Source organism: Atractosteus spatula, chromosome 14 (assembly GCF_055471065.1).
Source record: "Atractosteus spatula isolate fAtrSpa1 chromosome 14, fAtrSpa1.hap1, whole genome shotgun sequence".
Taxonomy (NCBI): Eukaryota; Metazoa; Chordata; class Actinopteri; order Semionotiformes; family Lepisosteidae; genus Atractosteus; species Atractosteus spatula.
Window position 1 is genome coordinate 16,505,914 of NC_142719.1, and position 19,782 is coordinate 16,525,695.

The 19,782-nt window shown below is 45.0% G+C and overlaps 1 protein-coding gene across 4 annotated transcripts in view; it reads right to left on the bottom strand.

Moving 5' to 3' along the window:
- dock6 (dedicator of cytokinesis 6) overlaps nt 1–19,782 on the bottom strand; it is a 69,639-nt gene that overhangs the window by 14,348 nt on the left and 35,509 nt on the right. For 2 of the 4 annotated variants that reach the window (XM_088932455.1, XM_088932453.1), the window contains exons 19-40: nt 19,490–19,576; nt 18,767–18,998; nt 17,698–17,862; nt 17,182–17,357; nt 16,529–16,633; nt 14,070–14,165; nt 13,285–13,425; nt 12,394–12,507; nt 12,066–12,236; nt 11,541–11,680; nt 10,510–10,679; nt 10,040–10,191; nt 8,868–9,050; nt 8,523–8,649; nt 8,308–8,392; nt 7,563–7,659; nt 6,914–7,048; nt 6,554–6,706; nt 5,973–6,131; nt 5,374–5,474; nt 2,250–2,442; nt 1,694–1,837 (exon numbers count right to left, since the gene is read on the bottom strand). In XM_088932455.1, coding sequence (XP_088788581.1) covers nt 1,694–1,837; nt 2,250–2,442; nt 5,374–5,474; nt 5,973–6,131; nt 6,554–6,706; nt 6,914–7,048; nt 7,563–7,659; nt 8,308–8,392; nt 8,523–8,649; nt 8,868–9,050; nt 10,040–10,191; nt 10,510–10,679; nt 11,541–11,680; nt 12,066–12,236; nt 12,394–12,507; nt 13,285–13,425; nt 14,070–14,165; nt 16,529–16,633; nt 17,182–17,357; nt 17,698–17,862; nt 18,767–18,998; nt 19,490–19,576 — 3,126 coding nt within the window. Of the gene's footprint in view, nt 1–1,693; nt 1,838–2,249; nt 2,443–5,373; nt 5,475–5,972; nt 6,132–6,553; nt 6,707–6,913; nt 7,049–7,562; nt 7,660–8,307; nt 8,393–8,522; nt 8,650–8,867; nt 9,051–10,039; nt 10,192–10,509; nt 10,680–11,540; nt 11,681–12,065; nt 12,237–12,393; nt 12,508–13,284; nt 13,426–14,069; nt 14,166–15,158; nt 15,249–16,528; nt 16,634–17,181; nt 17,358–17,697; nt 17,863–18,766; nt 18,999–19,489; nt 19,577–19,782 lie in introns of all 4 variants that reach the window. The other 2 variants (XM_088932457.1, XM_088932454.1) reach the window with 2 other exon arrangements.

The window sequence follows — 19,782 nt, forward strand, 5'->3', positions numbered from 1 at the left end:
AGGGAATAGGACCCAACTCTATAAACATACACATGACCACTCCCACCAACAAAAAAAGTTAAGAAAATGCTTTTACTATTCAATGGTGCTTTTGTGCATATGGAAGAAATAAAAGCCTTCTGCACAGAAATCTACACCAGGCCCAACATTACTCACACAGTCTAGATTAGCAGATGCTGTCTCATGTGTCTGCTCCATTGTGTTCCTGGTTGTGCTGTTCTGCAATGTCTTTTCCATGATTTCCTTTTATAGCTCAGATTGGTTATTTGCCATGTAGTAAGAATGTATGGCAAATGAGAACAGAAGATCATGATGGAAACATTGTGCACTGAGGTCTGTCTGATAGTGGAACACTTCCCCCCCAATCTCATTTCATCGCATCCCAGACTGGAAACCAGAGGACACTCTTTTTTGCAAGCTGTTTTAGCTGGTTTGTACTGCACTAATAGATGTGTGTTGGTAAACCCTATAGCCCCGAGCGTGCCTTTCATTTTCCAAAGTGGTTTTTCACCCTGACACGGAAAACTCTACCCCAACACCACCCCCTTCCTCTTGGCATAGCCAGGTCCAGACCCAGATGTTCAACAGCTGGAAACCTTCAGAATTTTATTCTGGTCAGCAAAAAATAAGTAAAAAAGGAACAAAAACAATCTATCTTTGCAGCTGCAGAGTTGGTAAAACAGCTGCCGTTCAAGGAGTGTAGCCTGTGGAAGATTTGATACAAACTGATCATGGTTCAAAGCTTGGTGCATGTTTACAGGGCATTCCAAGCATTCTTGTTGCTTTCTCTCTTTTGATTTAACAGACCCAGTGATATTTTCCATTTCTGTTTCCAAACCTGTTTTAGCACAGCCACTGTTGCAAATTATACATACAAAAATACTGGGTCATTTGTAAGTGTCATCAAATGTCAACTGGTAACCCCAGATTCACCTGTCCATGCTTACTTCCTGCTGATGTCTGTAGCACACACACAACCAATACTCTGGGGAAGACCCCACACAGACTAGGTGCTAAAGCCTGGAATCAAAACCTGGATCTCGAGAAAGTAGTACTATCCACCACACCAGTGTGCCACCCAGCAGACATTTATCTGTTCTTGTAAGGATTTCAAAGCTTGATGAGAAATTGGACTGAAGTAAATACAGACTAGTAAAAAAAGAATGTAACTCCCACTGAGTTAAAAAAAATCAGAGATGAGATATACTGTATTGAACATTTTGAAATCATAACCCTTTTTCAAATGAGTGCTGGCCAAGACAATAAAGAAGCATCTGCATTTGGCAGTGTCTGAGCTCAAGGGGTCTTGCAGCTGTGACTGCAGTTTGTTCCTTAACCCTTCCCCTGCAAATACCTGGGTGATGCATAATGTTTGTCTACAGCTGCACACACAACCAGGGGCCAATGATATTAATAGTAAAAAGTAGAAAATATAAAGAAAAAAACAGGTGAAATGTTTTTCTCCTTTCCTTTTACTTTTCACCGTGACTTTTAATCATGCTTAAATATAAACTTAGATGTCTGTATCAAAACAAATTTGCTCTTATTCCTTTGACTGGTATCTGCCCTATGAAAGTACCTTTTCAAGTTCACATTGCTCTGACTACTACCTGCCCTTATTTTAAATAACTGTTCCAGCTACCAACACAGGCATTCACCAGGCATCGCATGTCTGCTGGCCCCAGATCCTCACCATGTTGAAGGAGGCGGCTGCCTGCTCCAGCAGCCCGATCAGCCCCGTCTCCGTGAAGTACTTCCCTGCGCAGATCCCCTCCTCCTCGGGGGACAGGATGTCGTCAGACACGGCAGACTCCTCCAGGACATTGGAGGAGATGTTCTGTCATCACGAAATTAAAAACAACAAGACAAACAGAAGAGAAATTACAATTGAGAGGAATCTTACCTTGCTTATCTGGCTGTTAATTAGATTAAGAATAAAATAACATCCTTATGGATCCATCTCAGTGAAGTACCTGGTTCAATAAGCTAATGGGATCTAAAGTCTTTTTGCCATCTGTCACATTTAATTAGGTCAAACTATTCTTAAGTTCACTCATTTTTCAAAGGCAAAGAGCTATTTCCCAGATTGGAACACTTGTGAGGCTGATCATCGGTGGGTGCTCTCAGATACCAATGACACCTCACATGGACATTAAGTAAGGCTTGGTTTTTGACTTTATAGATCCTGTATGTTGTTACTTACTCAACACATTATGGTATGCATTTGTTGAAGTCATATGACTCCTGACCTGAAATGAGACACAACCGATGGGCAGGTAGCGGCAGTCCTCTAGCATGTTGAGGTACTCCGACACCAGGGCGGCGCTGTGGACCAAGCAGTGGGCTGCCTCAGCATGGTTTCCTCTCTCCGAGTGCTTTCCGGCCATGTTCTGGAGCCAAGTGAGCCGGAGATCAGGGGAGTTCTGGTAGCCCTTGGCAATCCTGAGGAACACACAGAGGTCAGCCATGTTTACAGGGGAAATTTGTTAGCAGTTCCCATCCAGAACTCAAGTCCCAGAAAATTCAAGTCTACAAAATGCATGACTAAACATTCGTGTTAATTGTAAAGATTCCCAACAAATCACTCATATCAGGAGAGTCCATACTAGACCTAAAGAACTACAGTGGCTTTTGCTTCTGTTCCAGTTGACGTCTGATCGACTTAAGTTCAATGACCTCTGGACATTAACCTATAAGGGTATAAGGGTTACTTTTAAAACCAGAAGTATGATAGCTCTCTAGGGCCATGGCTGGACACGGAAAGTTCAAAAACTAAAACCCCTGGAAAAACCGCATCAGAGTTTGTTTCACACAGAAGACAGTCATACAGCAGTCTCTGTGAGAGAGCCCTGTCAAGGAATTAATGGATCCAGTAGGCGCAGACACAAGAAATGGTAGTGGAGGAAGACTGTTCAGAAGATGCAGATTTAAATAAAAACAGGAACAAATTTAAAAGAACTGCTTTCATCGTGACAAATCTGGTGTGCCTACAGCTGTGTAAAACAAGCTATTAAGAGAAAATAAACAAAGCTGCTGTTTCCTATTAGCCTCCTGGATGCCTTTATGTCCAAAGTCAGCGCTGGCATGACTTCTCTCACAGCATCAAATTCTTTTTATGACTGGCGAGGCTAGCCAAGGCGTGCTGAGAAATCAGGTGTTACCATGGCTTTCAAAGAAAAACAAAAATCAGTCGACAAAAAAAACACTGGTTGGGAGTGAACTGACAAAAGCATTCTTCTATTATGGTGGTCAGCTATAACACATCAGTGTACTATTCTTTGTGCTCCCAATCATACGAACATTCTTCAGAGCAGAGACAAATGACTAAAAATGTATTCTCCCTGTTTTCTGCTCAGTGATGTCACAGCAGCTGTGGACTCTTGCTATATCTGATTTCTGACATCTTACAACCACAAAGCATTAATCAAATGCTCAAAGTCAAAGATTGAAATCTCTAGTCTTAAACCAAGGTGAGAATCCTGACCCCCCTTTATGGGTGCTGTCATGCTGTTTCATGCTAGAAAGCAGCACCAAGCTTATCCGAGGTGATCCTCAGCGGGTCAGATTGAGAAGATAATCTGTCACTTTCTCTCAAGATCTTCAGATCTCACCATCCTCAGGCCCAGTAAGACCAGTTAGCTTTGTAACTCAGTACTGGTCCTGCAGGGACAGCACCAGGCATCCTCCCCTGCTGGACGCCTGTTGGCTCTGACACATCAGAAGATAAAAATAAACTAAGCTGCCATTGTCTCTGCATGATTTCCCGCAGGAGGAGAGAAGCACACACAATGTAAAGCTATGAGTTTGTACACCAGTCAAAGGTAAAGCCTGCTGAGAGCCCTTGACCGCTGTAACATTTTGTTAGCCGGCACCTTAAAGAAGTCAACTGGAAGACTGATTCAGCTTCTGCAAGGCAGTGCTGATTGTGTCCCCACACAAAGGCCGGTTCTCATGTAAACCCTCACTTGCACTCACTGCACCGGTACCTGTAAAACACCTACAAACCAAACACTGCAAGAGGCAATAAGAGCAAGCTTTACTGTGAACTGCCGTTGCTGATGGCTCCATTTTGTGTCTGATGTTTTGTTGGATACACTGAGGCTTCTTTTTTTGACTCTCCTTGTTGGTCAGCATTAATGACTATGGAGCAGTCTGGCTACATTATATATTGGTGACTGTCCTTCATAGATTCCCTCAGGAGAAAAGCCAGAAAACTCCCTAAATATGACTAAAGAGCTTGTTCTGCCCTTTGTCCTTCAACACTACTGCTTACTGTGAGACATCAACACCACAGGCAGGTTTATATGCAGTTGTATAATGCATTATTTGGCCCAAAGCTTTAGAAGGTTTGGCAGCATCTTTGGAGCTGTAAAAATGGAAAATTAAACACATACAGCAGCACATTAAGATAAGAGCAAGCTTTGATCCTGCATTGCTTTGCTGCCATATGTCTTTTGGGCTGAGGTCTGGTTTAATTCTTTACTCTTAGTAAGCTGAGATCATCCAATACACATTGCTGAAGAGCCATTTCCTCCTTTTCAGACATCAACCACAGCATCAGCTTAGCCACAGTTCCCAGAGATGAACACAGGGCTGATTGAAAATCGCTTCATCAAAAAACTGAATTGACACAGCCAGATGAGGATGGTTGGCCCTCTCTAACAGCAAGACAGACATGTTTCTGAGGTATAAAGAGTTATTCAAATCTCATGATGCTGGTCAATCCATTCAGACCATCTGATTAATTTCTGCTTGATCTGGCTAGTGCAGCAGGAGGTCTGGAATCTGCTAATCCGCTTGGACTGTTCTGGCTCACGGGACTATCGCTCTCTAGAGTGACTGACTGGTTGGCTGACTTGCAGGGGGCACTTCAGCTCTGCTCTGATTTACCTGTCTGTTCCATTTATCTTGCACTTACAAGCTGTTAACTGGGTATGACTAGGGAACAAAAAATCAGCAAGGTTTTCATTCACTGTGATAATTCCTGTAAAGATCTTTCACTGCCAGAAAAGCAAAAGGCTGTCACATTATTTAATTCAGACATGTTTTTTTCTATAACTGAGTACACATGGAAGTGGAGACCTGCAGATCTGCATTCGGATTGGCTTAAGTGGAGTCCTGCATCTGCTTTGTGATTGGGTATAGTGGTGGCAGGATTCTGTATCTGCAATGTGATTGAGTACAGTGTCTACCATCTGATTGATCCTGCATGTACCTTATGGTTGCTTAGAATGAGTGATAAAGGGTCTTGTATTTGCCCTGTGACATATCCTTTGCATATAGTTAGCTGCTGTGTAAAGTTTATAGTGTTCCAAGGGAGGGCACGCACTAGGCAATCAGGAACAGCAGAGGACAGAAATTTGCTTTGCTCACCTGTACATGAGGTCAATGAGCATCTCGGGATCTTCTTGGTGCTCCTTCATCTTGACCGTGTCAGTGAGGATCATGTGCAGATTGAACACCAAGTCTTGGACCTACAGCAGAGACAGACAGCTCTCACAAAAAGGGTAGGACTGGCTTCAGTCCAAGCTTCAGTAAAGTTTCAAAGCCTAGCCAGAAGTCTAAAGGCTCCTAAACAAGTTTCAAATATCTCCTCTTGGTCCTCATCTGCTCATAGAATGTGCTTATATGCACACACAATACGAAGGTTTAGCAAGTTCATTCTTATTTTAGTAAAATAAGTTGTAATGTTACATTAGTCTAGCAACTTGGTATTTCTTGACATTAGAAGGAAATAGACATCTCAGAAATTATAACTTTTCTAAAACGATAAGTGCTTTTAAAAAACATCAAGCTCTGACTTGTTTCTTGTAAGAGAAAGTATAGGAGCACACCTCTGAACTGTCATTTTTGGCCACTTCAAGGCAGCACAGATCTACTGACATCACGGCTGCTGGACTGAATCCCATGACACAGGCCTGAAGTGGGGAAATCCCAGACTAGATCTAGACAGGCCCTGGTGGCTGGAATACCTGCTCAGGGAAGGGAGTGTCCCGCAGCTCTAGGTCCTCCTCAGCATAGGTCAGGATGGTCTTCAGAGAGCGGCGCAGGTGCTCCTCATTGAAGTTCTGAGACATTCCCACCAGGGAGGACAAAGACATAGTCACCTGCATCTTCACACGGGCAAAGTTCTAGACAGCACAAAGACAGAAAGAACCCCAGGTTAACACAGGGCTTGGCCTGTTCCCTACAGCGCCAGTGCCATCTGACCTTTACAGCCATCTGCATTACGTTCTCCGCACAGTGCTGTATATGCAGGCAACATGCAATGGGATACAAATGCCTCTTTTTCACCACTTGGTATGTTAGTAAACTAGCATGGAATAGAGACACTACAGGCTTTCAATGTGGACCCTGAAGTGCTGTGTCGTGAGAAATTAACATTTTTTTTTTAGTAGGAGGTCTTCACTTCAAGATGTCTCTCCACTACTAGACCACTGTGCAATACAAAGTCTAACTACAAGCTTTCCTCTGTGGACATACAGGTATGTCAGACACTATATTAAAATACTACGAGAATGCTGTCCGTGGCTCCAGTGCGTCTGCGACTCACGTTGCCGATCTCGAAGTTCTGTCTCATGAGCAGATAAAGCGAGGCGCTGGCATGGCTGCGGACGGTGCCCACACTGCTGCTGCAGTGGCGCAGGAGGCGCAGGCAGAGGTCCGCACACAGCTCTGTGTCCTCCTCAAACAGCATCTCAGGGAACTGCAGGAGAGAGAGAAAGGCTGACATCCCCGCGACATGACACACACTACCCCCACCCACATTCCCGTCCCCCGTCACACTCAATCTAGGATTGACATGCCATGATGGGCATTGCAATTCACAACTTAACAATTCACACCAGCAAGCTGGTTTGGGAGCGGTGGATGGCAGAGTCCTGTTCTCCAGATCAGTGATAGAAAGGCGTACCTTAAAGACCAGTGCGCGCTGCGTGGCGAAGCAGTGCTGCAGGAAGAGGGCGCTCTGGTTACAGGCCATGCTATGGAGCAGCACCCTGAGGACCCCTCCCAGAATGCTCTCCTTCGTCTCAGAAAGCAGCACCGTCTGAGAGAGAGAGAAGTTCACACGGAGAGAAAGGGAGAGGGAGAAATATTGTTCAAGTACTTTACCAGTACCTAAATGTCATTCCATAACGTTTATCACGAATTTGAAAGATAGCAAGCAAGAAAGGAGACAGCAGGGGGAGACAGAGAGAGATAGCGAACAACAAATACAGAGGGTAGAAAAATGAGACAGAAAAGAAAACCTGGTATGCTCCTGGTAAAATGGAATGAATTATCAATGAACAATGTCAATGTGGTCACATAACTCCATAAAAAGGCTGTTATAAACATAACAAGTCCTAACAGTGTAATGAACCTGTAATGTAATGAACTAGCTCGAGAAATGATCTAGTCAGCACACTGCTCTGTTTCTGTTAATTATTTGCTGGACTTAAAAAAAATATCTGTTTGGTCCATCTTTCCGATAACTAATTAAGAGATTGTTTGTATTTTAAAAAGGTGACACAACAAACATTTTATTTTCTTGTCCCAGAGACCCGCAGCTCTCTGTCTACCTTGACAATGATCTCCAGTGTGTCCAGGACCACCAGTGAGGCCTCTGTGGCCAGGTTGCCATCCACTATTGACTCATGCTCCATTTCTGCTTTAGTCCTGAAGGACAGACACACAGCAGGGTCAGACAATACTTAGGCCATAAAATCACCGCTTGGCTAGCAATGCCAAATTCTTCTCCAGAACTCCATATAAAATCAGAATGTTAACTGGACCCATTACATACAATGATTTTTTTCATATAATATGCCCTGGATCTTTAATTTTTTTAATAAACACACTGAAATTGCCAATTGCCTATTACATATCCACTATATCTGAAGTCTCCTGTTGCATTGTTTTAATAAGACTCCAGTATAGCAGAGGGAGAACGCACACCTGCAGACACGCTCTTCCAACACTCATCTTTTTGACATGTTGCATGTCTGCAAGTTGAAGTTTTCCCGAAAGCCGACTAATGACCACCCTAACCCAGTTGTGTATCACAGCTTGGTTAACTCCACCCAATAATCTAGAGACATGACCCAGGATCTAACTTGCGACATCTGAATCACAGAGCCTAGCTCTGAGTGACAGCCTTGACTGCTTGAGTCCTTTGGTGGACCCCAAAATGATTTATCCAATTTTTGGTTTGACTTTAAACAGAAAACATGTGCTGCTAGTGGTAATATCCTTTAAAGGCACTTAAGCTTGATTGCGTAATGCCAATGATCCAAAACCCAGGAAGACCGAAGGTAGAAGACCTACTTGTCCACTCTGTCTGTGTTCTGTCTCCAGTGGGTGATGTTCTTCCTCCAGCGCACGTTCTCCTGGCCACCATAGGGGCTCCTCTCTGCTCAAATACGCACACACATACTGTAAGCAAGAAAGCTCACACTAGTCCATTAACACTAGAACTGGTTATCTCTGGTAAGGCCAACAGTATCACAGATTGCATCCAACCCTGCCTGCCCAATTATTACCTCGGCTGCGGCGGACCATCTCCTGCCGTGCTCCGATTGAGCCCAAGATGGCCTCCTCCAGGCGTGCTTTCATGTCCTGCGATTTCTTGAAGGTCAGGCTGTTGATCCTCTCAAAGGCTTTCTTGCCCTGCACCAATGAGACAGGGACACAATCACAAACAGGGGTCACGGAGGGAGAGCTGGCGTGAGGGTAGCCATGCTCAGTGGAGAGATCCTTTCCCTTCACTCGGGCTGTTGCCAGACCTCAGTGAGAGCATTTAACAGAGCTGACTGGAAATAATCCCTTTCAGTGGAAGAGTGGTGTTCTACTGTTAGTTCTGACCTTAGTGCTTCAAAGGCTTCTACCTTGTACTCAAAACAGGACAGGCAGAGGTGCAGCAGGTCCAGAAGCCGGTTGATCTGCAGAACAGAGAGGTCGGAGAACCAGCGCTCCAGAATCTCACTGTCCGCGTTCTTCAGCACCCACAGGAAACAGATCAGCAGGTTCCGGCTGGATTCTGCGGACAAGATGCTGCTCTGCCTGCCAGCCTGCAATCAGACACGCAGAGTCAGTTGACTGTGACTGCAGCTCCTTTCCATTTGTTTCCATTAGATCATGCGATGTGATTTACTTGAAATTAACTTGATCTTGATACAAGACTTTTACCTAGAGCTCTCTTACAGAACGCCACACACTGAAACCAAACTCAGGGAATGCTATGAAGACTGTTGACAAAGTGAGGTCTTCACAGGTCTGAATTAATCAAAACGACTTTTTTACCACACATGACCATGGCACTGACCCAGAGGAGGAGTAGACAATTTCCTTTCTCCTGCACTACAGATTTAAAGCAGCTGCAGCACCGCCTGGACACATTTGGCAATATTTAATTCCACAATGAACCCATATGGAGGACTGTCAAATGGTTTAGATCAAGAGGTTAAAAAATACTTAAATGTGATTCAAACAACAATTTTGTGAATTTTGTTCAATTTAACAATAGCACAAAGTGAACTGAGACTTCTAGTGACTTCAAGCTTCACCAAGTGACTGAGCAGATCCTGATCGTGAGGCTTGCACAGGCCCTGCCCTGTTATTCTCTCCATAAACAAAATCAGACCTGACACAACCTGACTGGATCATGAGTTTTGAACGTGAAAGCTCTTGTTGTCCAGATAAGGGAAAGGGCCTGTTAAATCAGTGAAAGTCTCTGTTGAAAAGGGGCAAGGGTGCCACCTACTGCCCGGAAACTTTACTTCACATGCTGGATGGCAAGACAGGAAACATGAGCTGGATTTCTCTCACAGGCCTCATGTCTAATTAAGTACTCAACTTGTAAGTCAGGCTGCTGACAATCATGCAATACAAACTATGCCAAATTCAAAAAGCACAGGTTTCACACTGCTAGTGATGTTGCTGTGGTGGGGAAGTGGTCAAGCACAAACACTTTTAAGGGCAATACCCCCATTACATGAGAGCCTGGGATGTGAAGTGATTGTGTTGTGAGTGACATCACATCAGCAGTGATGTCACTTACCACAATGGGTAGCTGGAAGGGATTGGCCTTGTAGTGCGGCAGAGGGGAGCCAGCAATTGCCATGGCGACGGACTGATTGATACTGCTGCCGTTGTCGGAGTCGATGTCATCAGCCAGCGCTGAGGCGTGGCGCACGCGGGGGGGAGAGTTTTCTGTGTGCATACAGACAGACAAAAAAGAACAATCTACAATCACCTTCAAGTTCCCAAACCCACTTAAGGCAAACTGTTTGACTTACACACTGAAGGTCGATAAACATAAATGTGGATACTTCCCTTCAGAGAAGGAGTCCCTGTACAAATCATAATCCTGGCGAATACCTTTTTACTGCTAATCGGTTTTGTAAAGAGGAAATGGTAATAACATGGCCTAGCATGAGCACAGTTGTTTTATGTTCGATGAGTTGCTCTAGCGCTGGAACTGAGCAGGCAGGACCAGGGGCTCCCAGAGAGAGGCCCATATACACCCACCTGTGAAGTCGTAGAGCTGGGGCAGCGTCTCTATGACAATGCCGATGAGGGGCAGGTAGAGTTGGGCCAAGTGTGTGCGCACCTGGGGGTCAGTGAAACGCGGGTCTGAGTCATGGCTGCACAGCATGTTGTGCACGGCACTGATAGCTTTCTTGTGTAGGAAGAAGACCCTGTGGACCAGACAGAGAAAGGGGAGAAGGTACAGAGATTCGAACTCTTAAGGAAAATCAAAACCTGTCGTTAGCTCTTTATTTGTAGACATTGTAATGAAGACGTGACCCCTTTCAAACGTCTTTTAAAACCTTTTGAAATGTTAAAAGGTTGCAATTGCAAAGCGAGAAATAGATCACTAAAAAGTAAGTTTTAGATCACTTAAATGAAAGTACTTTCCAGATTCACCCACTTAAAACTCTCCAGACCTCCTGGGTGGTTCCACCAGTAAAAGTGTTCGCCCGAGTGTATGTTGAGCTCTGTGATCACGGGTTCGAGTCTGGGTTGTGATCAGGATTCCACAGGCAGTTGTGCACTATTGGCTGAACACTGACAAGGGTAGGATCAGACTGAGCTCTCTGTCACCTCTGCAGCCTATCAGGAGCTCCCAGACATGCTGTGCTCTTGGTGATGGACATGGTCTCCTCCAATCAGCTGTGACAGGGCTGTGCTGCCTCTGCCATGTTAAAAAATGAGTGGTAGGGTTGTAGGAATCTGCCTATACTTTCTGGTGTGCAGTTGTGGGAATAGAAGCTGTGAGCCCAGATGTGAAAAAACACAATTGGCTATTCCAGATTGGGTGGGTATAACAAAAATAATTGGGGATTCTAAATTTACACAAAAGATCAAGGACTTCTGCTTATATAGTTGTTGATGTGCAAAAATATTATAACCCACTCTATTCAGCAAACTTCAAAGTGAGAATTTAGAATTGAGAAAAGAGAAGAAATCTAGAAATGAGTATCACAGCAGCAGACAATTCCGCAGAAGTGAAAAGGTGCAGTACCCGTCTGCCATATGAAGGAGCTGTGGGCACTCACCCCTCTCCATCAGGCTCCAGGATGAGGGCCAGCTCCGTGAGCAGCAGGCCCGACAGGAAGTGCTGCTGGCGGAAGGGCACAGACAGCTCAAACATGCTGGCGACTCGCAGGTCCTGCAGGTGGCTGGAGAAGGCAGAGCTCTGCAGAAGAGAGGGAGATGGGAAGAGCCCACAGAGTGAGAGAGGGATGAAGAGGCGGAAGAGGTAGTAAGGGACAGACGTGTGGAAAAGATTAATAAACAGGAAGGGAAGGGTGTCTGAGAGGGCAGAGATAGAGAGAAGAAAAATAGAAAGAGAAAGTTTGAGACAGACAGACAGGAGAGAACAAGGGGGGGCAGGAATGAGAGAGAGAGTTCCAGAGAGAAAGGAATGGAGAAGAAAGGCCACAAACGAGTGGAAAGCAGACATCAGGACAGAGATCTCGACTAGTGAGAGGGAAGAGAGATGGAGAGCGAAGGATTTAAGAAGAGCGAGGGCTGAATCTGATCAGAGGGAGTCTGGAGGCAGAGCTGGGCCTTGCACTGACCTGTGAGGTGGCGGAGGAGATGGAGGGGGAGGGGGAAGCTGGGGGGCTCAGTGTGCTGCAGGGCAGGTTGAGGGTGACATAGTGCTCATGGCTGCAGACGATGCGGACGAAGTCCATACGCAAAGCCACTAGTGCATTGGGGTTCTGAGTTGTGTGCAGCTTGTTGCCAATCTGTAAAAAATGGTAATCAACAGTGTACATAAAAAATGAAATACAACAGTTTCTCTTTAGGCCTTTATACTATGAAAAAAACTTCACATCAAAGCAAAGCTCAGCATGTCAGAGCAGGGTTGTGAACAAGGATGACCAGTGCAGGATCCGCTGGTACCTGTTTGCAGTAGGAGCGGATAAGATTGAAGACAAAACCCCTGTCCATCAGAGACAGCAGGTCGTTCAGGAAGAAGGCCAGGCTGCTGTTCAAGCGCTCAATTAGCTCCACATCCTGGGAGAGACGAGAAGGGAATGTAAGTGAAGAGACACCATTAGAAAGTCAAAGGAAGAGACCTCTCCATTCCACTTGGAATTCACAGCAACTCAACCATACAAACTTTTATCTACATTTCTGAAGCTCTTAAACAAGTGCAGATATTATTAGATGTGTGCAATGGAAGCTACAGTAGGATTGAACTTGGGTGTCTGGATCCAGCTGCCCAACAATGTTGTTGAAGCTGATTCTCTGGGATTCCTTCAAGTCACAGCAAGGCAAGATCCCTGTGTGGGATTAATGACCTCCTCTCATTTCTAACCTTTCCTCTATTCTTACACAACCTTTGCAAGCCTTGAACTATGTCTATTATAAAAACCAAATCCAAATACCTAGGGTTCAGAGAGGACATTGGAGCCCTCGAAGAGCAGAGGCTGGGAGTCCCATGGCTATGCAGTGACAACATTAGATAATGCAGGTCACTCAGTAAACTTAAAAGAGATTACCTCAAATGTACAGCATGAAAGTGGCATATCGACCAAACAACTGACCCTATATTAGGGACAACAATCGTACCTTCAACATCCCAAATATCGCCTAGGGATTGTGAGGGACTAGTGATAAGGGATTTCAAATGAAATGGGCATTTCCCTGTAAATGCAATCATAGGCCTAAATATCGATTAAATGGTCTTGTATCTGACAACGACAGTAAAGGCTGATCAGTGCTGCAGTTTGTGAGGAAAGAGAGCTTGCTCCCAAGCGGGCTACGGACCCTGGGCCTCCCACACTGTACCTTGTGGTAGCGACTAGCGATGTCGGCACTGATGGCGCACACCAGCGCAGAGATATCATCCACGAACCGGTCTGGAAAGCGCTGCTTGCGGGGGGTGTCCAGCCTGTCGCTCAGGTACAGGTGATGAGCCATGCTCTTCACCTGATGGGTAGACAGACAAGTGGTCAAACAACAAGGCTCTTCAGTTACAACCACAAACAGTAACATCTCCAAGAAAGACCATTAAATGCATTTTCTCAGTTAGCAGAACAAAGTTTTACTTTAAACAAAGGCACCTTGGTTACATTATTCTGAGAACACACTAACTCCTTACAGTACTGAATGAAAACCTAGATTAAACAGGACACGCAGATCTAAGGACAACGGTTTTGCATCAGCCTAACATGTGCTAATAATATTATCTGTATGTGTTTGTATGTATAGTGTAATGCAATGTTTGAGTATGAGTGCAATGTTGAACTGAATGGTTGTTTGCAACATCAGGGCAAATTCCTCACAAATTTGGAACACACAAAGAAAAACATTAGTTGTATGTGTGCAATGTAAATGAACAAGTAAAGGTTTTTTCCATGCTGAAAAGAGAAGAAAAGAAACAACGTTTTTGCTGTGGAGCCTTCTGTTGGTGTCATGGAAGCCTTTTTCAGGTATCTGTGTGTAATGTATACGTACTGTATATGCTACCAGCAGCATCTATAATCCTCAATCAACATGCTTTCAAGCCCACCCTCTGCAGCACAATAATACGTGGCCTCAGCCGTGTAGAAGGCATAAGGACAGTGACTCACCATGAGCTGGAAGAAGAACCAAGCCTGATGCAGGGCAGCGTCCCGGACCGTGCTGGTGCTGACCACCCACTGCAGGGCCAATTCCTCATGAAGCAGCTGGACACAGCATGGACATGGTTAGTGTTACACTGAATCTCAGACATCAGCAGAGAAGACCTCATATGCCATTTCTTACCAGCCACTGACCAAGCTCAGTGAACAAGCTTCATCACTCAAGTGAACTCATCTTTCATTACCTTTCTTCTCTTGAAAAGTAAGTTAATCAGAAAAATTACAAGCAAACTCAAATAAAAATGCTTTTGACCTGAAAACATTTAAAATGAAACTAATTATTTAAGTTTTAATAAGATCTAAGAATAAAATTACTTATTCAATTAGTTAAACTAAGTCACTGAGAACTGGGTGACCTGAGGGACTGAGTTTATGACACAATAGTTTAGGCACCCAAAAATGTACATTGAAAAACACCACCAAAATTACTGACAAGTTCAGTTTCTGGGCTTTCTTCCCTGGATACCCACCCCACAGTGCCTGACCTTGCGCGGGACAAGACCACTGTGCTAGGAGACACAACTTCATTCCTTCTCCCAACTCCTCGGCACTGACAGTTCAAGAACACCACGCACACTGGCTCCCCAGAGCGCCCAAGACGCCACCCACTGGCATCACATTTCCAGTGCTGAAGACACTCTCCAGTTATTTTTTTCAGACTCACGAGGATGAAAAGGATGACATTTGGGCCAAGTTTTCAAAAAGCGTAAAAGAAACAAACTTGATTTATTTTAATTGCTGGTTTCATTAAACATGTTTTGATCTTGCACTTTAGAAATGCTGATGAAACGGGTGTTTAAAAAAAAAACTGGTGTCAAAACATTTACCCTGATCTTACCTGAAATTCAGGGGTGTTTAATATTTTTTTTCTGCTGGGTGCAAATTCATGTAAATGCTTCCCATAGTGATGTGAAGAGAGCCCCACAGTGGAGCACCTTTTGAAAAGCTGGCCCCCAGGTTGAAAGAGTTGAGAGAGGCATGTGAATACAGCCTGCAGATGGGTGACAGAGGTGTTTCGGGCATGCGCCCATACTCTACCTTGCGGGCAGTCTGCCGAGCCGGGGTGGGGGCAGCATGAGAAGTCCCCTCCAGGAAGGCAGACATGCGATTAGGGCAGCGCTCTGAGGCCTGTGGGCAGGGGTGAGAGGAGGCCGAAAGACAGAGAGAAACAGACAGGAGGAGATATAAAAGTGGTGGAGGTGGGGTGGTGAAGCATGGAGAGAAAATGAAGAGATAAGCGATGATCCTCACAGAAATCCGAGCTCTTGGAGGGGGGCTCCGATCGAGGTGTTGAACTCCATTCTCCTCTCCTGCAGAGGTCTGTGAAAGTGGAGCTCTTTGGACGGCTGGGGTATAACAGCCGTTACTTGACCTTGAACTTCAATACTGGCTCACAAGGAGGTTTCACTGATAAAATTCCTCTTTCATTCCTGGTTGGCAATCTGTAAGCCTCCTAGAGTCACTGTTTCTTAGCTCCCCCCTCCAAAGCTACCACAAACATATTTCCAGTTTCTCCTAACCTGGAGCCAGGATAAATGCTACCAACACGATGGATCAGGATGGAGGTGATGTCAAGGGTGCAGAAGCTCTATAGAGGTGATACAAGAGTGAAGCAGAAGCAAGCAGCACACAGGAGAGTGATTGGTGCAGCAGTAGCATCCTGTCCCTGACTGATTCATGGGTTAAGGTTTAGCACAGCTAAGCTCCCAGAGGACCCCTGTCTCATACACTGTTCATTTTCTACTGATTCTTTAATCACCAAGGCTCACCGATTCTCTTATGTCAACAACTTGTGTGATTAGACCTTTTAAACCAGTTTCTGTCCTCTGTCTTGGTCTTGAAAACACTTCAGGTGTCCTGCTGATAAACAGTTTAGTGACACTAATTTCAGTCTTAATCATTTAGGCAGCTCCCTACTTTTAGTCTTGATGCATCTTGAAACATTTTAAGACACTCATCTTAAAGGAGCTTAAAGTGTTTTAAATCTCAGTTGTAACAAAAAAAGACAGGGGTCCTCATAGATCAGCTTGAGAATCACTGTTATACCTGCTAGAATCTTTCTGAAGATGCCTTTGCCAGGTGGCATTTTAAAGTACACATCATTCCCAAAGAAGCTTAAATGCTCCTCCTTATACCTTATCCCCGCAAACTAGGAGTGAGGACCAAACTGACCTCTCATATACAGGAAGGAGATTATACATTTAAACATGGAGTGGCCAGTGTGCTTGCAGATCTTCATTCCTCCTGAGCTCTTAATGAACTACAGTACTGGCGTAATGGCTGCAGTTTCTAGCATGCCTATACACACATTCTCCCCTTAAAACCCATTTCAGTCTCCCCCGGCACTGTGACACTCAGTGCTCTCACACTCAGACACACCATCCCCAAGCAAAGAGGGGTAAAAGCACCTGCTTGAGGTCACTGCTGGAGTTGGGGTGATTCCTGCGCAGGACGGCTTTGGGACCCCCAGGGGCGTAAGCAGAGTTAACCCAGGAGTGGGAGCGATCAATCCCCTGCACCGGCCCGAGAGGAGAGAGAGAAAAACGGGAGAGCAGCCCCAACCAGGGATTAAAACTCAGAGGGAGAGAGAACAGGGGGAGGAGGACAGGGAAGGAAGAAACCAGGGAACAAAAAGACAGGAATGAGAATAACTTGGTCCGGCATTAGCGCTGGAATCAGGATTGCATTTGTTAAGCAATTAAATCATTTTATCTGCATATTACCCATCCATCACCATTAGTTAGCGGCTGGCTGCAGTATACTACAGGACTCTCCCAAAAAGATCAAATCTGATTCACACTTCAATACTTCAAACAGGCAAAATACACCAGGGCTGCTGCAAGGAAAGGACAGGTTCTCAGTATAAAAGAGGGTGGCAACTGTATTATCAGCAGGTCATCCTTCACTAGAGGAGCTACTGCTGACAGATGAGCAAATTGTGACTTTAATGTTGAATTAAAAAAATGTAATAACATAATAATAGAGGACCCTACTAAAATAAAATGAGACAGAAAATCTTTCACACAGTATGCTCATTGTGGACAGGGGGGAAGGGGGATACCTTGTTTCCGATGATCTTCTGCACCTCGTCGTCAGGGGAGGTGGGCGTGCTGGCCAGGTCAGGGTTGCTGTTGCTGATGCTCTTGGAGCGGGAGAGGTTGAGGCTGCTGGGACGGCCTGTAGCACGGGACAGGGTGGCGTACTGGATGGGCATCCCATAAGGGGCGCTTCCTGTATCTTTACAGGTGGCAGAGAAAAACACAAAAGGCTACATCAGGACCAGGGGTCCCAGAGTGATGGCAGTCATGTTTAGGGTCTCCCTTCATCACGTCACAAACTGTAGGGCAGGAGGTCGAATATTTGTGAGGGCTCTTTCATTAAAACCTATACTTTTGCATATCAAATGGGCAGCCCCCTAAACATTTTGTCTCTCTTGGAAAAGGAAGCCACCTCGTACCAAATAGCCTATATGTCCTTAACACTCTTGACACGTGCCGAGAAAACAGCTTCTGCGATGGACAGTTTCATGTTCCCTTATGTGCTGTGCCTTGTATCTCCCACGTCCTTGAACACTCACAGGAGCTGGGGGGCCCAGTCTCCAGTGTGGGCAGGTGGAAGCAGTAGTGGATGTAGGAGGACAGCAGGTTGTTGCGGCCGTGCTGGTCCTGGTTCCCCTCCAGGTTCTTGTGGATCTGATTCACAAGCAGAGCCATGGCTTCAAATGCAGCCCGGCCCAGATTGACTGAACAGACAGAGGGAGGGAAGAGTGTGTGAGCAAAAGGAGTCAAAACCACAGGACAAAGTCTTACCAAAGGAGGATAAACATCTGTAAATCTGTGGACCTGGAAAATGCAAGCTCAAATTGGCTATATTAAGCAACTGTTTTGCATATCAAGAGAAGCTTTTCAGTGTTTATACTTTTGTGGTACTGTACAACATATAATAAAACAATAATATAATCTTTACGCATCTTTTAAAGTCGACTTGTACAATGTCTAATTGTTTTATTCGCCTGACCAGACTCCTTAACATGATTATTGTTGATTAACTGCTCATGTTGCGGAGTAATTGTAAAATTTAGGTTGTTTTGAAAAACATATTTACAGTGGGAGATATAAGTATTTTTAGTTTTTGGAAAAAAGCAGGAGGGGAAATGGGTATTAATCCGTTTCTGAGAATAGTTTTCAAATCCTAAATCACAGATGAGTTCTAAACTGTTTTAAACTGAAAAAAAGAGTGCTCACTCTAGAAAATGTTAAACAGCTGCTATGGACTATAGGGCCAATGTTGTATTATGGTGCAGCCCAAAAAGATAAATATGGAAAAGCACAAAAGCATCTTATATATCAGATTTCCTTCTATAGCATCTGTCTTTGCTTTGGTAATCTTAATCTTACAGTGATGACAACTGAGCACATTTAAACTGAATTTAAAGAAACATGGGGAGAGAAAGAGAGAAAACAAGAGAAGCAAAAGTACACAGGAACTTTTACATCAGCAAAGGATATCACATCAGTAAAATACACCAATTTTTAAGGTTTCCTGGAAGTGTTCTCTAAGCCCATTTAGGGCCTTCAAGCAACATCCACAGCCTGCAGCCTTTAAACTCTCGGGCCGTTCCTGTTTGTGAGCAGCTGGAGCCTCACCGATCTGGCCGGCGATGACAGGGGGCCTGACGATCAGAAGGATGAGCTTGTTCAGCAGGTGGTGCAGGAAGCGGATGCAGGTCTCCAGCACGGCGGAGCGCAGCTGGCCGATGCTGCTCTTCAGCTCCGCCTCCACGTTGCCTTCAGTGATGATGACATCCTTCAGGCGGAAGGGGAAGGAGTACTCCTCCAGCACGTGCACCAGTGTGAAGAACTTGTCCAGGTGGGGATCCTGAGACAGCCCGCATGAGAACTTAGTCAGCTTCAGCCTCTCACAGCTGAGGAATGAGACTCCACTGCCTCCCAAGTGTGCTTGAAAACATGCCTAGTTTGCTTTCCTAATTAGGGATTATGGGGTCAACTTCAGGAACCCACAATGGACTCTACTGTTGTACCTAGATTTGCTCCAGTATACCCAACTGTAAATAATGAGGAAGAAGTAACCTGTTGATGGATCCCATTTATTGTGGGAGGCTGTATTCATGCACCCACAATTAACTTAACAGTACAGAATCAGATTAACTCTGTCTTAATGATCTGCTAGGCCCTATTATGGACTTTCTTCAGCTTACTCCTAGAGAATTAGTTCAGGAAAGGGATCAGGTGGCTCAGGTGGTTTGAACATGGTTGTGGGATTCAAACATGGGAGCTGAGCACATCAGCAGTATATTTAGCTATAATGAAAGCATTTACCCGTTTGGCATGCTTAGAACACAGACTTACCTGTGTGTGCACTGATGAAGCTGCAGTGACTTCGACAGTGAACACCCCTTTATGATTGTCCACCCACTTCATACCAGGCAGCTGCACCTGTGAGACAAGACTGATTGCATTACCAATGTACCCATCATGCATTGCAACATCCTTTCTGGGCCATATAACAGGAAAAGCAAAGTATATGTAACAGATCCTAAAAACCTCCTTTCCACAGCTGCACCCAAGCCCACACTGAACACTGACCTAGCTGAGCAGGCCTGAGCTGGGTCATGAAATCACACACAGCAGATGCAGAGAAA